Raw genomic sequence first — 22453 nt, 5'->3', positions numbered from 1 at the left:
TATATAAAAAATTAATATTTTATTATTTAGAACAATTTACACATCACTTCAGAACTTGGAGTTCACTATCATTTATTAACATTTCTATCATTAATGTTAAACTAATAAACAATTGACAGAAGTTTACAAATTAAAAAATAAAAGATTTCTGTTATTATATGTACATATGCTTGTACGCACATCATATAAAATCTATCGTATGTATATACATATATATATATATCTTGTTCGCGTAGTAGTGTTTGCTGAATCTTCAGTCGATAATACAGAGTGAGGATAAACGGTTTTAAAGGAGGGGAGAGCGACGTGACATGGAAGGAGAGTCACAAGTCTTCACTCGTTTTGTAGCATTGATGAAGTGCGTACCGTACGGCTTCTTGTTAGTTGTGCGAGCATCGGCAAGTGTTGAGTGTGTAAAATCGGTCCGTTAAAAAAGAAATACGAATTTTTCAATCATGGGTGGTAAGTCTAAGTTTAACAATATACGTATCTTGATTTTTTCTTTTTTCACATACTTTGCCTTAAGGTTACAGTCATTGAAAGCTCAATTGGGATATGTGATAACGTCGCCGGTAACCGGTCTTGACCCAATGACCTTCATATGAATTATATCTTCCATAGACAACGAACAATAACCTCTTAAAACATGTACAAAACATGGATGTATAAAAACGTGTACATTTTTATTTCATTATGACTGTTTAATTTACTATTTATGTTAGGAACAATTATTTCCTTCCGATATTTTATCAACAACTTAAAACGCATGTGTCTTGTTTTATTTTGCGAAAATCGGTCCAATTCGCGCTCAGTTTCACGATGTTTCGTTTGGACGCATGCGCGAAATCTCTTTTTTACTTTTTGATAGATTGGCGCGAATTTAATATTCTACACTTTGTGTTATGTATACTGTTCTCACATTAATTATTCTTTGCATAATTATATTTTAAAATTAATTGTTTAAAGTTACATTATAACGAACTGAATTATCGCCATTCCTTTTTCTTTTCCAATAAAACATGTGATTCTATTCTTATGTACATGATCGAGCGGCCATATTTAAAAACCTAACATGACACACCTTTTAAAATTAGAAATATAAAATAAAAATATCTGATCAATTGCAATGATTTCATTTCTTATAATTACACAATAAATTGTGTTTATATAATTATGTTTAAAACATTGTATTTAAAAAATAAAATTAATTTGTAGATTTATTTAGATATATGTATACTGTATTTATTTAAAGCATAAGTACGTTTACAACACAGGTTCCTTCTTTTTTATTGTTTTGTGCATTAGAAACAAGATACCTTCTACATAAAATAAGATAACAGTCGGTGGTATTCCTGTAGGTTATTCTTAGCCGTCAGGGGAAGAAATTGCGGCTCTTTGCCAAAATCCCCTATCTCTTTATATTTATTTCGAACCCGGTAAAATTCGATTTCATGAAAAATTTGCTTCTGTAACTTTATCTATTTGTATTATATATTTGCATTATATATTTGCATCCAATATTTTTTTTAGTAGATATGTACATACCGAAAAGACTCACGTTTTATTATCTCCATTTCATATTGTAAATATTTATTTTCAGTTGAAATTACTCTTAATTCGTATTACTTAATTGTAGATTTCTGTAATCGAGAATTACTTAATATTATTACGACGATGATATTAATGCGTTTATCGATCGACATGCTACGATGATGTAACAGGGAGCCGCAATGTATTTACGAAGAATTTTCATTCATGAAGAATAAAAAGAAAAGATAATATATTAAACGAAAATTGTGACATTAAGCAAGTAGTTTCACTCGGTACTTTTTTTCTTAATATTTCTTTTCTTACTTAATATTTATCTTCTCAACAAGAGTTATGTCACAAAGTAACTTTTAGTCATTTAAAAAAACAGAGTCGAATTACCATATTGTATGATTTGAGTATTGTAATATTGCAGTTAAAATTCTTGTATTCCGAATAAAAATGTGCACTGCCACAACTAATACAGTTACGCTAAAACGGAAGTTCATTGTACGACAATTGACGCGAAATAGCCGTGCACTATTTTTATATAGATTCAGTCTTGACCTTCGTCTAGACGGGACCCGGAATTCTAGATTGCAAGGTTCGTCTGGATGTCTAGACGCACTCTACAATTCCCACTGCACCTCTTTATAGAACGGATTTCTAATTAAATACGATCTTTCTTGTTACTTTTTCCTCACCCTTAATTCTAAGCTCCACCTATCCGGGATAGTTACGAAACATAAACGTGACTGGTCCCTAGTGGTCAATCTTCGTCTTTCAATTATGATATCGAAAGGGATAAATGAAAGAATGGTTTGATAATGACAACATTAAACCTAACTAGGAGCAAGTAATTAGAAAAATGAATAGTTCAAAGCGAGAACTGTCTAAAATGAGCTTAGCTTGTTTTATAAACTTTCTGCTTAGATCTCTATACCATGAACTACTCGGCATAGAATTTCACGACGTTACATCCGCATAACTGCCCGTAGCAAATAAGTTGATAAAATTAGATCCAGACAATGGACGCTCCGTCAGTCCTCTACGGTTACTAAAATTCCATCAGTAAATCAAATTTTACACTTCTATTTATAAATTCTTGCAGTTTTTCGTTAATATAATGTGTACAGGATAGAGGAAATGAAAAAAACTTAGTTTTTTAACGAAAAATACGAAAGAGAGCGAGAAAATTTCTTAATACATATATGTTACAAAGTTAGAATTTTTGCAATTCTGAGTAAGAAAGAGTTTCAGGAAAGTCATAATAATTCCAAGTTTGAAAGTTTTAGAATTTAGAAATCTTAGAATTTCTTCAATTCTAATAGTAACTATAACATTTTTCGATATATATCTAGTATAAATTAAAAAAATTCTAAGTAAAACTGTTTCAGAAAAATCAGAAAAATTTCAAGCGTAAAAGTTATAAAAGACTTTTTTAGAGTTTTAGAGATTTAGAAGCTTATGGTAAGAATCTCTAATAGTAATTTGAACTTTGATATCTTAATTGTAATGGAATTTCATGCTGATGTTGTGATTGAAGATATGGGTAATCGAGAAAACTATCTGGATGCACATTATTCCGAAATAAGGAATGATAATAATGGATTATTCGCGTTGTAGGAAAAGGTGTCGATTCGTATACGTCTGTCTGAAGTATAATCATATAAAGAAATCTGGTCAGGCTTGGGAGACAAGTGCTTGACCTAAGGCAAAGTATATGAATGCATTTTGTACAACCGCGAGGCTGGGTTGCTATTATAAGCTAGCCGGCTTGTATAAATATAAACCTGTGTGGCAGAACGACGCCGGCAGTTTGCCTCTCGGGTTTCGTCTGCATATTACAATATATGAGAAGACGAGCACCGCCTTTCTCATAGCCAAGATAAATGTTTTGTGTCTTTTAACACGCCCTGTGATAATGTCGGCACACCAGGAAACAAATAGAGAGACACTACTGCCAAAATCGTGACACACCAGGTTAATATGATTCTTCCGGCCATCGACTATTGGCTAACTTGGATCCATGCGTAATTAACTGACGAAATAAATACGACGAACTACCGTAATTTTCACAAAATATTCTTAGAAAAGACAAATCGAGTTTTCGCGTTTACCTAAGGAAGTTTATTTATTTCTTTTTGGATAAATGTGATGAAATATCTAGCGTTACATTCATATTAACAAACTTGATATTCTCATGTTGTGTAAGAACAATAAACGAATATTAGAGACGAGAAACCTATTTAATGTAAAAGTATTTTTTACTGTATTTTAAGTGTTCATTCTAGGATATCGAACAATTCAAATTATTTCTATTGGTGATTATGACAATGATTGAAATTGCATTCAATTTTTATAATTTACCTAGATTATTGATTTAGAATTTCATGATCACCAGCATAAGGTAATGTAAAGGTGTATAGAAAGATTCGATGCGATTCAATGCGTTATCTTTCGGAATGCACCGGCAGCAGAAATCCCAGCTTTTCTCTTATATCTATTCTCTTTCTCAATTTTCCTTATTATCTTTTTTACGCTTATGATTCACGCAATTTCTTTGCATTCGTTGCATTTAATTTCACTAAAGCCTTTAGTGTCATCTGCTTTCGTATAAATTCTTTGAACCTGACGACAGATAGAGAATGTTAACAATGATATTCTGCAAGAGAAACCACAAATCAGATCATGAAATCATATTGATATTACCGGAATAATTCTGAAATGATATCAAACACTCAACATACATAGTTGATAATCAAATGCTAATTTCGTAAGTGATGTAAGTTAACATTGATCACCGCTAGAGGTACAAAAACACTAATTACAATAACTTTGATGTGGAAACTTTACTTTAATAAACTTTACTTATCCTTGCTTCATTTTTTATGAAACATTAGAAATGGACAAATATTTGTAATTCTACATTATCGATAATTTCATTGAATTCCACGTTAGATGTTGAATATATGAAATCCATACAATGATAACGAAAATCGTTTTCTTCATATATCCATGTAATTGCATAATTAGGTTGTAATTTAAATAGTGAAATTAGTAGCACCTAAATAATGGTATAATTAGATATGCAAATAGTATTCGCCGGTAAATTGTATGATAATAATTATTATATATTAATATATAATATTAATATATAATATATATAATATTAATTATTATATATTATATATTGATGGATACTGTATCTAATTATCAATAACTAGACAATTATTGAACGCCTTTAATTTGTTACACTGTATAGTGGTATTTTGCGAAAGTAACATTTCCTTGATTATAATGATAACCTCGTGAAATGCACCTAGCGCAGGAAACCTAATATCTCATTCAATGTCAATACATATAACATAGCCTTTCCAGAAACGCGAACGTTATATATTTTCAAGGCTTATGAGAGAGAGACTACATACATGAAATAATTCTAGAATTATTACGTATAAGATGTAGCTCCACTTTGTGTTTCGTAAAACATGCTGCGTAATAAAGTTCGAAAAATTGATCGAATTTAGTCAGGTATCCTGTGCTGATTCTTGCGCTATGGGATGGATACTTCTGGAGAATGATTATAAGTGCTTATTTATAACTCCATTAAGGCATTTATTCCAGTAATTTATGTTAACAATTCATAGAGTTATTTTACATACCATTTAATGTTAATTTAATCTAAATGATGATTTTTTGTAGCGAAAACTAAATTCATTACTATTTTAGTCTTGATATTTTGTTTTACCAATGTAACGGTGTTCTATAATATTACAATTAAAAAGAAATGGGTTTATTAATTAATATTCACTCATTTATTGTATGGGATTAGGATTTATGTATTAGATGATATTATGTAAATTAGAAATACTTATTTTCAATATTACTTGAGAACCACTTGAAGAGTTGATAATCAGTTATCGTAAGGGAGCATAGTAAGATGTTTTATCTTTTACGTATATATATATATATATATATATATATTCTAATGTAGTTTCTTGATCATATCCTATGGAACAAACCTATCGCTGGAGCACAAGTAGTATTCAGATAAATAACTAAAAATAATATTTTTATTTTGGAACTAAATTTCTCGAGATTCAACAACTAGCCGGAGAGAACGACGTGATGACATTTAAGAAATAGAAATAGAAAGGGTTATAAATAAAGCAGCATCGTTGGATTTCTTATTGGTGAAAAACAAGTTGAACGCATTTAAGTTCGCTTGCTTGGATCAAATGAATTTCTAGCATGTGCGTCTTCTTCTATTTTTATCACTTTAGAAAATATTTATGGATGCATTGAACGCGCTCTTTTGTAACTTTTCGAATTAATTCGAAAATATATCTTTTGAAGAATATAATACACTTATAAAAATATATATGTATAACATACATATATAAATGTAAAAAATTGGGAGATTATTTTCGGAACATTTCGGGATTACAATTCAGAATTTGTAATAATTGTATATTATTTGTATTACTATTACAGTTAGTTTTTGCGTTAGACAATTGTTAGAATTGTGTAATCAGATTTATGTAATCATTAGGAAGATAACAAACACAACAGAATAACACCAATAAACTTCAGAATGTTATCTTTGATGAGCTATATATACTAGATGAATATATTTTTACTTGTAATGTTTATTAATGATGTAATGTCGAAGACAATTAAAAATTCAATGCTTCAACCACTTATAAACTGATAAGACATTCGTGACATGTATGACCACTTATTTTCACACATAAAACATGTCTTATCAATTTATGTGCATAACATTGCACACACGAACATTGCAATTTATTTACACAATTACAAAGAAATATTAACTACTATTTTTTTTCTTTAATTATAATCGTTCTATTATTTTTCTACAATCATTCTGATAATAATCTATTTTAATTTCAAGGATACGCCTGGGTTACATTAGCTACCAACGACGCTTATTCTTTGGGAGCCTTAGTTTTGGCACACTCTTTGCATCGAGTTGGTACCAAGCATGAACTGGCCGTTTTGATTACTCCTGGAGTAACACAAACCATGAGGTAATCTCATTTCTGAATGGTATTATCAATTAGTATACTTGAATGTTTGCGTATTCTTCAATTTTCGAAAATCGTTCAAAAAATGAGAAGATAGCGTTAATATATTTTTGTTTGTATTCAAATTGCACATTAGATGCAGTTGTTGCTTAAGATAAACGACTATTAACATTTTTGTATCAGCATACAGCTAAAATATTCTTTTTAATTGTATTTAGGGAAAAATTATCAGCAATCTTTTCTCTGGTAATGGAAGTAAATGTACTTGATTCAAAGGATGAAGCTAATTTAGCACTTTTAGCTAGACCAGAATTGGGTGTTACATTTACCAAATTGCATTGCTGGAGATTGACTCAATATGAAAAATGTGTGTTCCTTGATGCAGACACACTTGTAAGTTTGAACAATGATTCATTTTAATGAAGACATGGTTACTTGAATTTTAAAAGAATTTCGTGCTTTTATTTTCTATATCGCGCGTATGTTAGGTCATCAGAAATTGTGATGAATTATTTGAAAGAGAAGAACTGTCTGCTGCTCCTGACGTTGGTTGGCCTGATTGTTTCAATTCTGGTGTATTTGTATACAGACCATCCCAACAAACTTTTGCTTCTATTACTGCATTTGCTGCTGCTAAAGGTTCATTTGATGGAGGAGATCAAGGATTATTAAATATGTACTTTAGTGATTGGGCTAAAAAAGATATTTCTAAACATTTACCGTTTATCTATAATATGTGTTCTACTGCTACATACTCTTATCTTCCTGCATTCAAGCAGTAAGAAAATCTGTTTATTCTATTATAATTCTCTTACTTCTTTACATATACATGTATAACTTTTCATGTAAGTAATACATAAATAGAAAATAAAGTAATTATAAATTTTGTTATTTGATAGGTTTGGAGATGATGTTAGAATAATACATTTTATTGGTATTACAAAACCATGGTTACAGTATTTTGACACTTTGACTGGTATTGTTCAACCACCTATGGATTCTTCACATTTGCAACCATTATTACAATTATGGTGGAACATATTTTGTGAAAAAGTGCATCCTCAATTATCACCTATTATGGTAAGTTTGACTGACCATTTTTTGAATTAATCTACTACACTGATGACTTCAGTATAATTTAGAATATAATTTATAATTAACCTTTTATATTCTTTTCTGAATTTCACTATAGCCTTAAATATTAAGAAAACAGGTAAGGTTTAGATAATATGCTTTTATTTTTGTTAAAATACCATATAAAATATGTAAGAATTTTTTAAATATATCTAGAAATAGAATATATAACATTTCAAAAGCACAATCATGAACATGCTTGATAAAACATAGCTAAAACTGTATATATATTGCACATAACAAATAATGTATATAAAAGTTACTGTATTATAATCAGAATATTTCAAAAGATCTTTGAAAGGTTTAATCTCCTAATCTTTATTAATTCTTTTGTCAAAGAATTTTTATTAATAAAATTGAATGTGCATGTTATTATTTTAAATAATAATATTAGAAGTGCTAATAAAAGCTACTCGATTACAAGTTATTTACAAAATTTTTATTACAAATATATTATTATATATATGTACATACATGTGTTGCAGTGGAATTCTCTGACATGATTTGTTTTTTGTTGCATTTAAAATATATTTGACTTTTTATTTTTTTTTAATTTTCAATATTAATATTAATAGCTGAATTGGTATAAAATGTGTATAAGTTGGCAAAAAGAACCAGTAAAATTTTTCATCACATTTTTATAAATGTTTAAAATATCACAGCTATTAATGTTTAATCTTCATTTTTATATATATTTTTTTAGTAGATCAGTGTCCATTTTTTCTCTTCTATTATTATGTTTGTGACATACATTTAATATATATTTATCATCATATAATATTATTTAATGTCTATTATAGTTGTAGTTAGTACTGTATTAAATTTATACTAAAATATAAATTATTTTCAATCTATAAGTATATATTTTTTATAAACCTAATATATCTAAATACAATAGTTCAATGTTTAAGCTTATAAAATATTCTATATAATTAATTAGTTTTTAGTATTTCTTATAATATTAAGTACAAGAAAAATGGACACTGTCAAATTAGTTTTCTACTAACCAATTGAATGTGCATTTTTCTGTTTTGGCATGATGCTTGCATAGGCTACCAGCACATTGGCACCAATTTGGCACAAATTTACTCCTATGCCTTCTGAATCCTTTTTTCCAAGAAGTCCCACTTACATGGACATGCAAAACAAAATACAGAATGACATATATTTAGAACCACCAGACTTCTCAGAATTCCAAGATCCATGGGAAACTTATTATGTACCAAATGATTCAGTTATCTATAAAGCAGAAAATAATAAAAGACAACAGTATTATTTCAAAATCAATAGTTCTTCACCTATATCTATATTAAATGAAAGTTCAAAATCTGTATGTCAGAGCCAGTCATCACCAGAATGTAACAGGGAATTCTATCATAATCAACAATGTAGTGAAAATATGTCTTCTTCACATATGCGAAATCACCATAATCAAGTACAATCTAATCAATTCATGAATGAAATTGAGCAACAACATTTGTTTCCTAATTCCAATGATACATCCACTTTAAATGTAGAATCTAATCATCAGCAAACTCAAGACAATATAAAAAAATATATTTCTGTGCATAATATGCAATATCATCATTCTAGCGAATCCCATTATCAATCTACTAACAATCAATATATTTCCCAAAGTACTTGTAATGATAGTAATAGATTAGTATCAGAAGAAATAATGCAACATCAACATATTGAGCATAAACATTCCTCTAATAATAGTAACAAATCATTTTCAGAAGAAATAAAACAACATCAACATAATGAAACTTATGTTGATCATCATTGTAGTTATTGTCAAATATTTGATAATTTAAATAATAAACAACTTGTTCAACATTATGAACAAGGAAACCAAGCTTGTAAATCTTTAGATGTCAATATTAATCATGACCAAGCTATGCCAAATAACATAGCTTATCAGAATAATCTCTCAAATAAGCAAAATACTGAACGAAATGAAAATATAAACGTTACAGACAAACGGACAAGCACACTAATATCTACTAGTCCTCATCCTGATTCCAAACCTTGTACAGATTTCCACAATGTAGCAACGCAATCTGATTTACACATAATGGATGATCCAAATAGTTCAAATGTAAGTAACTGTTCCCATATATTTTTCTTTATATTAAAGTTAAAAGTACTCTCTTATTATATTTTAAAATATTTGCATTATAATTTTAAATATATTGCTTGTATATTTAGTATTTTTTGGGACATTACTTGCAGCTTTAATAAAGTTGTTTAATATAAAGTTTTTGTCATTTAATATTTTTAACAATGCTGATAAATATTTTCTGCTCTTTACATTTTTAGTTACTTCTACATTATCCATAATTATTAATGAAAGTGATATTTGTTAAAAATTATTGAAAAGGTATAGTTTCCTAGAAATATAATATGTTATTATTATCATTGTGTTATTAATTTGCACTAGATTTGTATGTTATATTGTTTTATGTTTGTGGTATATGTATTTATATCATATTACTATCACCTGTAGGCAAGGTAATTTTACAAAATAATTTATATAAATGTATATTTATATAATTCTAATCTATATTCTTATATTACTTCGTTTTACTATCATGTTACTAGTTATTAAATAAGAAGATCTCCTCTGATTTCATAGGCTGGCCTAGCTGGTGCCTTGGCTCAAATGACATTAGGTGAACCCAGAAGCGCTGAACAAATTGCATTAGAAGAGCATATGCGAAAACAAAGTTGGGAACAAGGTCAGATAGATTATATGGGTCGCGATAGTTTTGACAATATTTGGAAAAAAATTTGCGAAACGCTTGCTCTTGCGCCTCCACGGTTACCGTCCCCTCCTAAAGTAATTAATTAAGTAATACATAATGAATTGATAAAATTATGATTTGCACATGAACATATCTATATCATGATTTGCAGGAAACGCAAAAACTTGAAAAAGCTACAACTGACAAGACTGATGAATCTGTTAAATCCACTGAAGCTACTCAATCTACTGAATCTGTAGATGAAGTGGATAAAGAAACTGGTATGTATCACAAAATTTGTATAAAATTATTTTTTATAAATATTTTGTGATTATAAAAATTATTCAACTGCAGGTGATATAAAAATGAAACAAAACTCTTAAGTTAGAAATAATATTTTTTATTATACGATAATTACGATTACATATCGAAGCTGAAAGAATCTGAAATTTGATTTTACAATTAAGAATCTTTAATAATAATGGAAACTGTGTACGAAATAGAAAATTGAAGTGCTCATAATGCAAAGCTATTAACTGTTTTTATGAAAATGCTTTGCGATTTTATTTGCCTCCCACCCTTTTTTAATACAGCATGTGGCATTCAAACTCATATTTGGAAGTAAAGACTTGAATTTTATAGGAATTTAATTTAAACAAAATATTAAATTGTATTTAATAATATACTAGAGAATTTCTATATAATTTAAACAAGTGAAAAAATATATGTTTTTTATACAGTTTATCAAGTTTAAGTGTTTGAAACAGGAACAGAGGACAGCAACTAACAGATCCTGGCGCCATAGCATTGCTACGTCTTGTAATGTCGTTTTGCTTTAATGGGGTAAATATTTTGAGAACTCGCATCATCGATTCGCGATTTTTAAGTAAATTAAAAAAGTTTGTGGTACACAACTAAACCGATACACAGTATATGTTGAAACTTGCCTTATTAAAAATCATTTTACAATAATACTGTAATATTACATATATAATAATACATGCTGTAATAAATTGTATCATATCACTAAGATATTAATATTACATATCACTTTGATTTCTATAATTTATAAATCAAAGAAATATAAAATACATTAATATTAATTCTTTTTTATCAATATATCTGCATTGATAGATTATTTTAAATTTTTTAGAGTAGTTTATAAAAAACGCTATTGTATTTATGTAACTTACTTATATGTACTTAAAACCAAAAGCACTTCGAGCATTTCATGCTTAATACAAATTTAATACTGCACTAAAAAATTAAATAGTAATTACCATATGCATGATATCTTTACATCATCTTCTTTTTTAACACTACATTTCCGATGCTTGTGTAATGTAAAAATACTAATTCTATATTCCATGTGCTTTAAATTAATCTGAAATATTCGCATTCCATATATATATTATACTAAATAACATTTCATAAGAGCACTTTTGCAATAACAGTTTCAATCGCAATCATTATATCCTTTATATTAGAATTAGAATTTTATCTAAGTATATTTTACATATGTATTTACATAAAGTATCATTTGTATATATTTTTAATATATATTGCTTATTATTTTTATGTTCATATAGAAATTATTTAAACTTATTTTTTAAAATAGTAAAATTTAGATATAAGAATTATTAAATAAGAAATGTATTCAATTACATTTTTATAATCTATTATATATATATAATAGAAAGATAATAGAAAAAAAATATTTATATATATGAGTATGTAATATGATTATTTTTTCTTATTTAGCTCAGGCAACTACCTGTAATACGGAAGAACAATCTGTAGTTAATGATGTTCCTATAACAAATGTACCTAAATTATCGGGAGATCACCAGAGTGAAGATAATATTTCCCAAGAATTTTCAACAAAATCAGGAAGTGCAATACCTGATATATTTATGGATTCTTCTACAAATTTTTCAATGCAAACATCTCATAAAAAAGTTGCAGAACTCAATACAACTTCAAGTACAAGTTCATTATTAAAAGAAGTTCCACAACAGACAACTGTATCTATAGAACCATCTAACTTAGTTCAATCTTCTTTAATTGAAGAACAAAAAGTAATTACCTCACAAAAAGAAATTAAAAGCGAGTTAGAAAATGTAAAAATTCTTGGAATTACAGTAGATACCCAAGAAATAAAACAACCAGACCTTAGAGATGAAAAACATGCGAAAGAATTCCTAACTGCTTCTGAAATTCTAACAGTTAGCCCTGTTCCTATCCAAGTTGCAGAATCTGTATTACAAGTGGAACCAAAAGAATCTATGTCAGATTCTCAGATAATGCCACAAGAAATTCTTTCCTCTACAATTACACCTGTTCATTTAACGGAAACAGAAGATAAGGTACATATAAATGGTTTGACATCTTCAATTAATTTTACACAAAATAAAGAAAAATTAAATTTGGATAATTCCACAACTGCAATGAGCATTGATACTGCCAATAAATTAAGCCAATTAGAAGAAACTCCACAGAGCTTATTGTCAGTAGAACAAGTTGAAACTCAACTTACTGAAACACCTATATTATCTTCAGAAAATTTAAGTATACCAGAGAAATCAGTGCAGGAACAAACAGTAGAATTAGAACAACAAAGTAAAGAAGGTGAAGCTGACAGGGGTGAATCTAAGGGGAATATAAAAGAAATAACAGAATCAACTGAAACTCCATCAGAGCATGAAGTAATTGAATCAGCACCGTCAGACAAAACTCCAGTTAGGCCATTAAGAACAAAAGAATTAAATGCACCTTCAACAAGTATTCAAAAAACTGCACAGCCAGATCCAACAGATCAAGAGAAAATAGTGAAAAAGACTGGAAGAAAATCTACAGAAAAGTCAGTGTCAGAAGTGGAACCTATGGAAGCAACTGATGGTGATGGTGAAAAGAAAGTAGCCAAAAAAGTAGTAAAAAAGATTACAAAGAAAACAAAAACAAAATCAGAAGAAGGACCGGACGATAGTGCAGTAGATAGTAGTTCTTCAAGTAAACAAAAAAAAACTGTAAAAGTTGTTAAAAAAGGTATAAAATCGTCACAAACACCTGTTACTGATATCACTGTTCCTGAGACAGCATCATCTAGTACTTCTGATGCACCAGTTCCACCTAAAAGAAAAACAAAACCCACAGCTTCAAAACCAGCTATTAAAAAATCCGATGTAGAGCAGTAATTATATCAAAAAGCAGACAATAATTATTTACATATTCTATATGAAAGTTCAAAAACTAAAAACTATGAAAAGAATGAAAGGTGATACTCACTAGTCCTTTCTAATTTTTTATATTTTTAATATATCTCAAACTGTATCACTCATAGCTTTGCTACTTTTTTAAATATTTTGGAATTTTGTTAGATAACATTATATTCCAACATGTTTTCTGCTTCATAATTTATATAATTTGATTACATGTCTCTTTTTTAATGATGTGTCAGTAGTAAATGAAACTTTTCTAAATTATACTCCTATCTATTTGTTTATATATGTTGGAATGAAATTAATATCATTTAAAGTATAATCTTCTGTAATTATTAATAACATCTATTATTTTAATATGTATTTTAACTAATTTTTTACTCAATTATTAGCTTCAATTTATTTAGTAACATATATATGAGTAGCTGTGATTGATTATTTTTAAAATACATATTATTTTAACAAAGATGTAAAGGGATATCTTTACATTTTATAGAACTATTGGTCAAGAAATGTTGCAAAAGATAATTACATATTTATACATTTTATATATATTAATTTGTATCTTCGTATACTTATATACAGAAACATATATAATATGCAATCGTACTATCATTATATACATTTTTAATTTAAAAAAATGTCAGACATTGTGTTTGAATACATTCATTAAGATCAAAAGATACATAAGTCTTATTTATTACCCATTTACAAATAATCCATTTCAATTTGTAAACAAAATTTAGTAATTTTACAATTAAATTTGTGTACCTACATATATGTTTCCTTATATCAATTAAATTATCCTTTACTGTATTTATTTAATATTTATGATAAATAAATAATTACCCATACTATTGAAATTACATACTGTTTTCACTTAATATCTAATAAATAAAGATGCTAAAAAAGGAGGAGTATTTTATTCAATATTAGTTATAATTATTGATTTCGATTTTTATACAAAATATTTTCAGGAAATATTATGTGAAAATTGTATTGATTAATTTAACTCATGTATAATTAACGGTATTAATGGATTTTGTAAATAAAATAAGTCATACACAATAGTAAGCTATAATGAGGTACATTAATATTTTCTACACATATCTACAATATCTATTAAGGTATAAGTTGATGGTTAGGGGATACCCCTACTGTCAGATAACCCGCACAGCAGGCGCAAGCTTGCGCCGCAAGTAGATGCGAATCTACGGCAATTTCTACACAGTCTTGAGCAGTATGGTCGCTTGTACAGTTTTCTATGAGTGACAAGTAACGGTTTCTACATAAAGAAAACGTCGAATAATGATTTATCATAACTGAAGTGAACCAAAATTGGTGTAATGATCAAAGATATGGCTGATGATGAGGCCATACAGGCCACTAATGACGATGCAAGTGAGTGTAAAAGATATGCGGTTCAACTTGGTTACTGGTCCGATCCATTTATTAACTTTTTCGTAAAACAACCTGGTCGGAAAGCTCCGGAAATCAATCGTGGTTATTACGCAAGAGTAAAAGGGATTGAAGTGTTCGTTGACAAATTCCTTAAGGTATTTAATTCCGCTTTCTTTGAATTTCACTATTGCAATTTCAAAATTCGCATAACCTAGAACATGATAGAAACAATCCGGGATACAGCTGATTTGAGTAGCAAAGGACATACAATGCTGGAAACCTTGACCTGGCCGAGGCCCTGTCCTAATTTCCGAAGTTCTCTTTTTATCATGAAACAGTAAAATAGGTTAATCTGGTGCAGACAACGCATCTTTTTCTATAAAAATAACGAACAATTGAAAATTGTGTTTGTAATTATTAAACGATCTTCCGTTTCTTTTTAGTTAATGAAAGATAGAAATACTTTTATTTTTCTTCTTTAACTACTATAATTAATTAGAATCGTAGGCAATCTATGTATATGCAGCTATGTACACAATCATTATAATCATTTATTAACTTTCATAATCATTAATTTACGCGGAATAAAGGATGTGAATGTCATGATGGGATGAATATTTTAGTTTCATTATTTATATATATAATATATCTCAATTTTATATTATAAAATAAACATAAATTATTAATGTAAATGTATGCACCTAAATAAGTTTACCTGTAACACACAAATAACATTAATTTATGACAAATGTAGCTATCTGGTGAAAAGGGACAAGTTATAAACTTGGGTGCTGGATTTGATACTCTCTATTGGAGACTTAAAGAAGCAGGAAAGTGTCCAGCAAATTTTATCGAACTTGATTTTCCTAACATTACTGCTCGAAAATGTTATCACATCAAAAAACATAAACAATTAATAGATATGTTAAATACAGAAGGTAAAGTATATTTAGTTTTGTAATTTTTATCCTTATATATAGATTCTCTTTAGTTAGAGTTCACTTTACAGATGGAGAAATTAGGTTTTCAACAACAGATCTACATGCTGCCAATTATCACTTGGTGGGAATAGATCTGCGACACATATCTGAACTTGTTAATAAGTTAACACAAGCAGAAGTTAATTTTAATCTTCCAACCATGTTCCTTGCAGAATGTGTCTTAGTATATATAGACACTAGTGCAGTTTCTGCATTATTAAAATGGCTTGCTGGAAAGTTTCCAAATAGTATTTTTGTTAATTATGAGCAAGTGAACATGAAGGATAAATTTGGTCAAGTTATGTTGTCCAATCTACGCAGTCGTGGATGTTTGTTGGCAGGTGTAGAAGATTGTGAATCTTTGGAAACTCAACAAAGACGGTACTCTAATTTTGTTATATTTCCTTTGTGTATTATGTTAAAAGTAATAACCATTTTATCAAAAATACAACTTAAAAATGTACATTTCAGCTTTACAATAAACAGTTGGGAAGGCTCTAATGCATGGACAATGGTAGAGGTCTATGATTCACTGCCTCTAGATGACCGTAGTCGAATCGAACATATAGAAATGTTGGATGAGCGAGAACTTTTAGTTCAGTTATTGCAGCATTATTGTATCTCAGTTGCTTGGAATGGACAAATATTTAAAAACTTATCTATAGCACAGGGTTAGCTTTTCTAACTCTTCTAAGTTACTCCAGGTAGTGATACTGTGTCATTAAAAATCTATAAGCTTGTAAGTACATATGTGGTAACTAATGATACAAAATCATTGATTTTTAAGTTAATAAGTTTTGATCTTAAATTTTTAATATAGATCAATACATAGCTTGATTTATAGTAGTGTATTTTTTTACTATGTATAGATATTTCTTTCATATATATTTGAAGTATTATAAAAAAACAATTTATATAAAGTTATATAAAGCTAATGATTTATTCAAATAATTAATTTTTTCGTGTCAAATTTAAAACAAATATATTCTACTTCTATTGCGATTTGTGTGCTATAAATATCGTGAAAATAATATTAAAATGGTATTAATGAAAGATTAAAGCCCTTTCATATCTTTTTGAGCAGCTAAATATAAGATAGCATAAAAAATATAAAACTACTTTTCAGTCATGTGACGTTTATTTTATTGCTATGAATTCCATGTATTTCCTGTAAAATTAGTATTTTAATTAGAGCTAATCTCAATCATTAACAAACTTTATTTTCCTATCATTTACTACTTTGTACTTGGAAGTTCTTATAATTATATTTATAAGTTTCATATTAAAAAGAATCATAATTACAGATAGTATTTTAAATTATTAATTAGTTCGCTACATATGCAGTTTCTTATGAAGGTAATTTATGTAGAGTAACAACATGCAACGAAAGGAGGATTTTACTTAAACATAAAATAATAGAACAGCACATGTTTTGGAAAGCAATTTTTGAGTATATTGTTTTACAAATGCCCTAATTTAAACGATAATTTACATGTACAGAAAGAATTCATTAAAATACAATTGCTATTCACATTTATAAAATATTATCACTTAGGGTATTAAGATATAACACATTTCTGTGTATTAAAAAATATATACAGAAAATTGTATTTCCATTGTTATTATTTTCGTAGAAACATGATAGATAGACGGATCATAAAGTCGTAAAAAAATTTCTCAGGAAACAAATTATCAATACATTAATTAGACAATATTTGAGTCAGTTTTATTCCAATGAATTCAAGTTGACTCATTACATTGTCGATAACTTAATAAAATACAAACAATGTTATTTTCTTATAAAGGAATATCAGGGTTGTGATATAAAAACTAAAAGTAATGTGGAAGAGTGGAGAATTTATCAGATGATAATGGTATTAAAAAAATTATTATATTGATCATAAAATCGTTCTTCGTTTATACATTTTAATATATTGATTCTTATTTGACTTTATTAGTGCTTCTTTTTATTTGTGATAGTATATTTACTAATATTCTTATAAAGGCTTATTAGACCATAAGGTATAGTACATAGGGGAAACACACAAATACATATATTAACAGATTGTGAGTTTGTGTTATAGAATTCATATGTTTTTAAAGATAAGATTGCATACCTGGAGTAACACAAACACTAAGAAATAATCTAATATTCTATTTTTCTGAAAAGTTATGGATCACAGTTGTATCTGTCAGTAATGATAAATTCTTTCCAATTTCATGTTCTAAACATTCAATAATAAAATCATACCTCATCATAATAGTTTCATACCACTTTATTTACGTTTGAATGGTATTTATTATACATGTTAAATATTTTAAATAGCTTAAAGTTTGAGACTCAAATTGGTTTATCACTAATTATCATGAATTGGAGAAAAACACTGCCAATATATAGTTGAAATGCAACATATTTATTATCAAGTTCTAAACAGTTGTTAACTTTTAGATGCTGAAAGAACAAGTATTAAATATTATTTCATTACTGATTTTTATACAATCAAAAACGTTGAATATATATGTGTAATATATGTGTAATTAATGATAGTTTCTGTTTTGTAAATTCTAAAGAAAAAATTGATAATTTGAATCTCAAACTTAAGTGTAATACTTCTTATAGTACGAAATACACGAATTTTGTTTTTGCATGTACTTCACTTAACGATTAATGTTATTAATGTCTTATATGGATGCTGTAAAAGTTAAATCGTACAATGGCTATATTCTCTATGTGCTTCCATATTATAGACAGATAAAAAATGATCAGAAAGTATATTCTTACCTTTGTGTAATGTTGTGATATTGTTAAATTGTGCATTTATATTACGATTAAAAGAAGATAATCAAGAGTTAATATTAATTATAAATTAAAATACTATGGTACTTTTTTTCTTATATTTAATATTGCATTTAATGAAAACGTAGATAAGAGGGATGTTATCAAACATTTTTAAATGTATGAAACGTAGAAAAATTCTACTTGCATTTAATTTATTATAAAAAATACCTACACACACAAACTTACTGTACATTACTATTTCTTAAGCATTCAATTCACTATTTTGTGAGATTTAATGAAAAATAAACAGCATCTACTTTCATGTGTATATTCTTTATAACAGTTTATTTACTATATCTCTTTTGTGTAAAAATATCAAAAAAATTCCAGTACTGTTACAGATTCAATATTTCTAATATTATATAAGTTGTTAATTATTGTACATTAATTATTCAATGTCTGAACGTATCATTAAAAACATAGTGGGTTTAGTTGAACACATCCACCAGCGTCACACATGTTCTTTGAAATTTTGGTTAAGTTAGTAAATACATTTAGTTGCTTATCAAATTTCAAATTAGAATTCGCACGACGGGATGCCTATAATATAATAGTTAATTTAATAATAAAAAATATAAATATAAAATAATATAAAAATAAAAATTGAGTATATATCAATAAGATTATATGCTTACCACAGAACACCAAGTTTCTGCCATAAGAAGTTCGTGCTCCATACTTGGAAGTTTTTTGTTTGCAGATGTAGTTGCTCTGCTTAATACAATAGCCATAGTGTATATATCAAACGCTGCTTGAGCTAGTCTGTTAAGAACAAATTGTTGCTCCACAATATTATTTGGTCCATATTTGATAATGGCACTTTCTATACTTTGACCAAAAGTTTCTATGCTCTACAAAAATCAATCAATATCAATGAAATATTAATATATTTATGTCATAGTACTATGAATTAATATGAACCTTAGCACACAATGTAGCACTTTTGTCTAAATTAGGATGAACTAAGTGCATAAGATTACGCGTTGATGACAACCCAATTGTTCGCATAGCTCTTTTGCTTAGTTCTTCAAAAATCAATCCCAAATTGATGGTAGGAATCTTAAATGCTGACATTATTTGTCGTAAATGTATGCCTGCAGATTGAAGCCCAGAAAGTACAACAAAAATACGGAGGACATCATTGGTTCCTTCAAAAATTCTAAAAACACGTAAATCTCGCAGAACTCGTTCAAGACCAGTATCTTTCATATATCCCATTCCACCGAGTATTTGAATAGCTTCGTCACAAACCCACCATGCAGCTTCTGATGCAAAACACTGAAACAATTGTTTTGAACTAAAGAAATAAACAAATTATTAAGTTTTATTTTTTTGTACTAGAATCTCACTTTAGAAATTGCAGCTTCCAAATAATAATCTTGACTTCCATTATCCATGTTTCCCGCAATTGAATATGCAAGACTCTCAGCTACATAGTGTAACATCGCCATATGGCCTAATTTTTCCTGTATACTTCCGTAATAATCTATCGTGTGTCCAAATTGTACTCGTTGTGTTGCATGTTCCACTGCTTTTTTGATACAATAACGCATAGTTCCGGAAAGAGCAGCAGCCATACCAAATCGACCATTATTTAAAACATTCATTGCAACCTGATAAAATACAAAGTGTTTAATAAATATTGTTTAAGCAATTTGTAAAAAAATTTTATTAAAGTCTACTTATACCGAAAAACCTTGTCCTTCGCTTCTTATAACATTCTCTGCTGGTATTTTAACGTTTTCAAAATTTACTTCTGCTGTATTACTACATTTAATACCCATCTTTTTTTCTGGTGGTCCACTTGTTACTCCACCAAAGGATTTTTCAACAATAAATGCTGTAACTTTATCCTTAGTTTCACCAGTTTTTGGATCTTTCATAGGGACTTGTGCAAAAACTGTCATTATTTCTGCTAAACCACCATTTGATATCCAAATTTTATTACCATTTAAGACATAATGTGAGCCATCTACTGACTTTATTGCACGAGAACGAATTGAGCCAGCATCTGAACCACTGCTTGGTTCTGTGAGACAAAATGCTGCATAATCTCCACTGCAAACTCTTGGAAGATATTTTTCTTTTTGTTCTGGGGTACCATATAAAAGTATAGCCTATATGGATTAAATTAAATTATTTAGATTATTATTTTTATATGGGATATCATAAATAAATAAATAAATAAATAAATATATACCTTGAACCCTATACTTTGATGTGCACCTAATATAATACTAATACCTAAGTCGTGATATCCACATATTTCAACACATCTACTATATTGCGTATTAGTTAATCCTAGTCCACCATATTTCTGAGGAACTTGGAGACCAAATACTCCAAGCTCCCACATTGTCTGCAAAATTTTTCCATCTATCGATGCATTTTCATCATTCTTCATTGGATCATTTACTTTCTAAAAGAATAAAAATTTAAATTAAATTGATAAATTTCTGAGAGGATTCTCACATTTTTGTTAGAACCTTATTACCTCAAAAAATTTTTCTATGGGATCTATTATTAATTTTAATGTGTCAAGTTGTTCTTCATTCAAAACATCTGGAAATGGAAATATTTGAGTAGTCTCTAATTGTCCAAGGAAAATATTCTTAACAAAAGATTGAGATTTTAAATCTATATTTTTTTCCTGCTTTTCTTCGGGTGCATTTTTTACAGCAGCTTGTGTTGCAAAACATCTAAAATACATCATATTATATAAGTAAATATCAAATAATTTATTACTAAGATTAAATTTTAAATTAAGGATTCAATTACGTAATTTTTTTGTCACTTTTATATCACAGATAGATATATATACATATTATTAACTTTTTTTATATATAATGTATTGACAATATTTATTGCATTTTTTAAAATTATTTATATAAATATATTATAGTTGCATATAATAATGAAATTAATGATTATTGATTGAATCTGTTCATTATTCATCAAATTGTATGAATAGCAACTGTTTTCAATTTTTATGTATCTAAGTATCATCTTATCAAGTCAAAATATACATTCTGTTTACATATATATATCATATTTATCCAAAGTCCAATTAGTTAACATATTTTACATAAATATAAATAGTTAAAATACAAATTTATAAATTCTTATATAATAACTTAATAATAATTTAATTAACATACACAAAATAATTTAATTGCCAATTATTTTAGAAAGTGTCAGAAAATGTGAAATATTATACAAGATGTGTAGAGCAGTCTGCTATCTTATGACAGATAATTGTTGGATACTTACTTACAAAAATGCTAATGTATTATTATATTTAAAAAAAGAACAATTTACCTGGCATTCGAGTTAATGATTTTAATAAAATTTGAGGGTTTTAGTCCAATATAATTTGTAATTCGTAGCATTTTCAAAATTCACGTTAATATACAAATTTTACGAAATATTTATTTCTAATATAATGAAATGAATTTAGAAATTATTTTTACACCCTAAAATAAAATTTAAGACAAAAAGGGAAAGAAGTAATCAACTTTTATGAAATTAGGACAAAGTTTAATTCTATGCTACTACC

General features: G+C 27.8%; 3 protein-coding genes across 10 annotated transcripts; 2 read left to right on the top strand and 1 right to left on the bottom strand.

The window, feature by feature from the left end:
- Positions 1–270: 270 nt before the first annotated feature.
- On the top strand, positions 271–13778 carry LOC122570878 (serine/arginine repetitive matrix protein 2). Of its 7 annotated transcripts, none has more exons than XR_006317913.1 (10): positions 271–462; positions 6446–6581; positions 6797–6971; positions 7067–7356; positions 7478–7658; positions 8764–9813; positions 10351–10554; positions 10632–10740; positions 11209–11302; positions 12221–12340. XR_006317913.1 is itself a non-coding variant. In XM_043733791.1 (9 exons), exons 1-9 carry the CDS (start codon positions 456–458, stop codon positions 10840–10842), a joined length of 2181 nt encoding a protein of 726 aa, XP_043589726.1. In that variant the 5' UTR covers positions 271–455; the 3' UTR covers positions 10843–11191. The 7 variants fall into 7 exon arrangements, 4 of the variants coding, with proteins under 4 accessions (XP_043589726.1, XP_043589723.1, XP_043589725.1 ...); XR_006317912.1 differs by having other exon boundaries at positions 11200–11302; XR_006317911.1 differs by having other exon boundaries at positions 272–462; positions 11227–11302.
- Positions 13779–14848: 1070 nt separating this feature from the next.
- LOC122570884 (leucine carboxyl methyltransferase 1) lies at positions 14849–19165 on the top strand. 2 transcript variants are annotated; one of them, XM_043733810.1, is made up of 4 exons: positions 14849–15078; positions 15833–16016; positions 16088–16439; positions 16530–19165. In XM_043733810.1, the coding sequence occupies exons 1-4, from the start codon at positions 15043–15045 to the stop codon at positions 16732–16734; spliced, it is 777 nt and encodes a 258-aa protein (XP_043589745.1). In that variant the 5' UTR covers positions 14849–15042; the 3' UTR covers positions 16735–19165. The 2 variants fall into 2 exon arrangements, with proteins under 2 accessions (XP_043589745.1, XP_043589744.1); XM_043733809.1 differs by having other exon boundaries at positions 14853–15233.
- LOC122570882 (very long-chain specific acyl-CoA dehydrogenase, mitochondrial) lies at positions 19033–22286 on the bottom strand. The gene is made up of 8 exons (XM_043733807.1): positions 22216–22286; positions 21392–21596; positions 21098–21316; positions 20586–21014; positions 20247–20510; positions 19819–20175; positions 19533–19748; positions 19033–19437 (listed from the first exon to the last, which is right to left on the bottom strand). Exons 1-8 carry the CDS (start codon positions 22284–22286, stop codon positions 19309–19311), a joined length of 1890 nt encoding a protein of 629 aa, XP_043589742.1. The 3' UTR covers positions 19033–19308.
- Between the last annotated feature and the right edge of the window lie 167 nt (positions 22287–22453).

This window comes from Bombus pyrosoma, linkage group LG9 (assembly GCF_014825855.1).
Source record: "Bombus pyrosoma isolate SC7728 linkage group LG9, ASM1482585v1, whole genome shotgun sequence".
Lineage (NCBI taxonomy): Eukaryota > Metazoa > Arthropoda > Insecta > Hymenoptera > Apidae > Bombus > Bombus pyrosoma.
The sequence above is the reverse complement of the archived record's forward strand: the minus strand, read 5'-3'. Positions and strand labels throughout refer to the sequence as shown.

Coding starts and splice junctions, on each gene's coding strand:
- LOC122570882 (XM_043733807.1), bottom strand. CDS start 22,286: ATGCTACGAATTACAAATTATATTGGACTAAAACCCTCAAATTTTATT. Junction 21,597..22,215: donor ATCATTAACTCGAATGCCAG/GTAAATTGTTCT, acceptor GATGTATTTTAG/ATGTTTTGCAACACAAGCTG. Junction 21,317..21,391: donor CCATAGAAAAATTTTTTGAG/GTAATAAGGTTC, acceptor TTATTCTTTTAG/AAAGTAAATGATCCAATGAA.
- LOC122570878 (XM_043733788.1), top strand. Junction 6,582..6,796: donor GGAGTAACACAAACCATGAG/GTAATCTCATTT, acceptor AATTGTATTTAG/GGAAAAATTATCAGCAATCT. Junction 6,972..7,066: donor TCCTTGATGCAGACACACTT/GTAAGTTTGAAC, acceptor CGCGTATGTTAG/GTCATCAGAAATTGTGATGA.
- LOC122570884 (XM_043733809.1), top strand. CDS start 15,024: ATGATCAAAGATATGGCTGATGATGAGGCCATACAGGCCACTAATGAC. Junction 16,017..16,087: donor AGATATGTTAAATACAGAAG/GTAAAGTATATT, acceptor TTCACTTTACAG/ATGGAGAAATTAGGTTTTCA. Junction 16,440..16,529: donor TTGGAAACTCAACAAAGACG/GTACTCTAATTT, acceptor TGTACATTTCAG/CTTTACAATAAACAGTTGGG.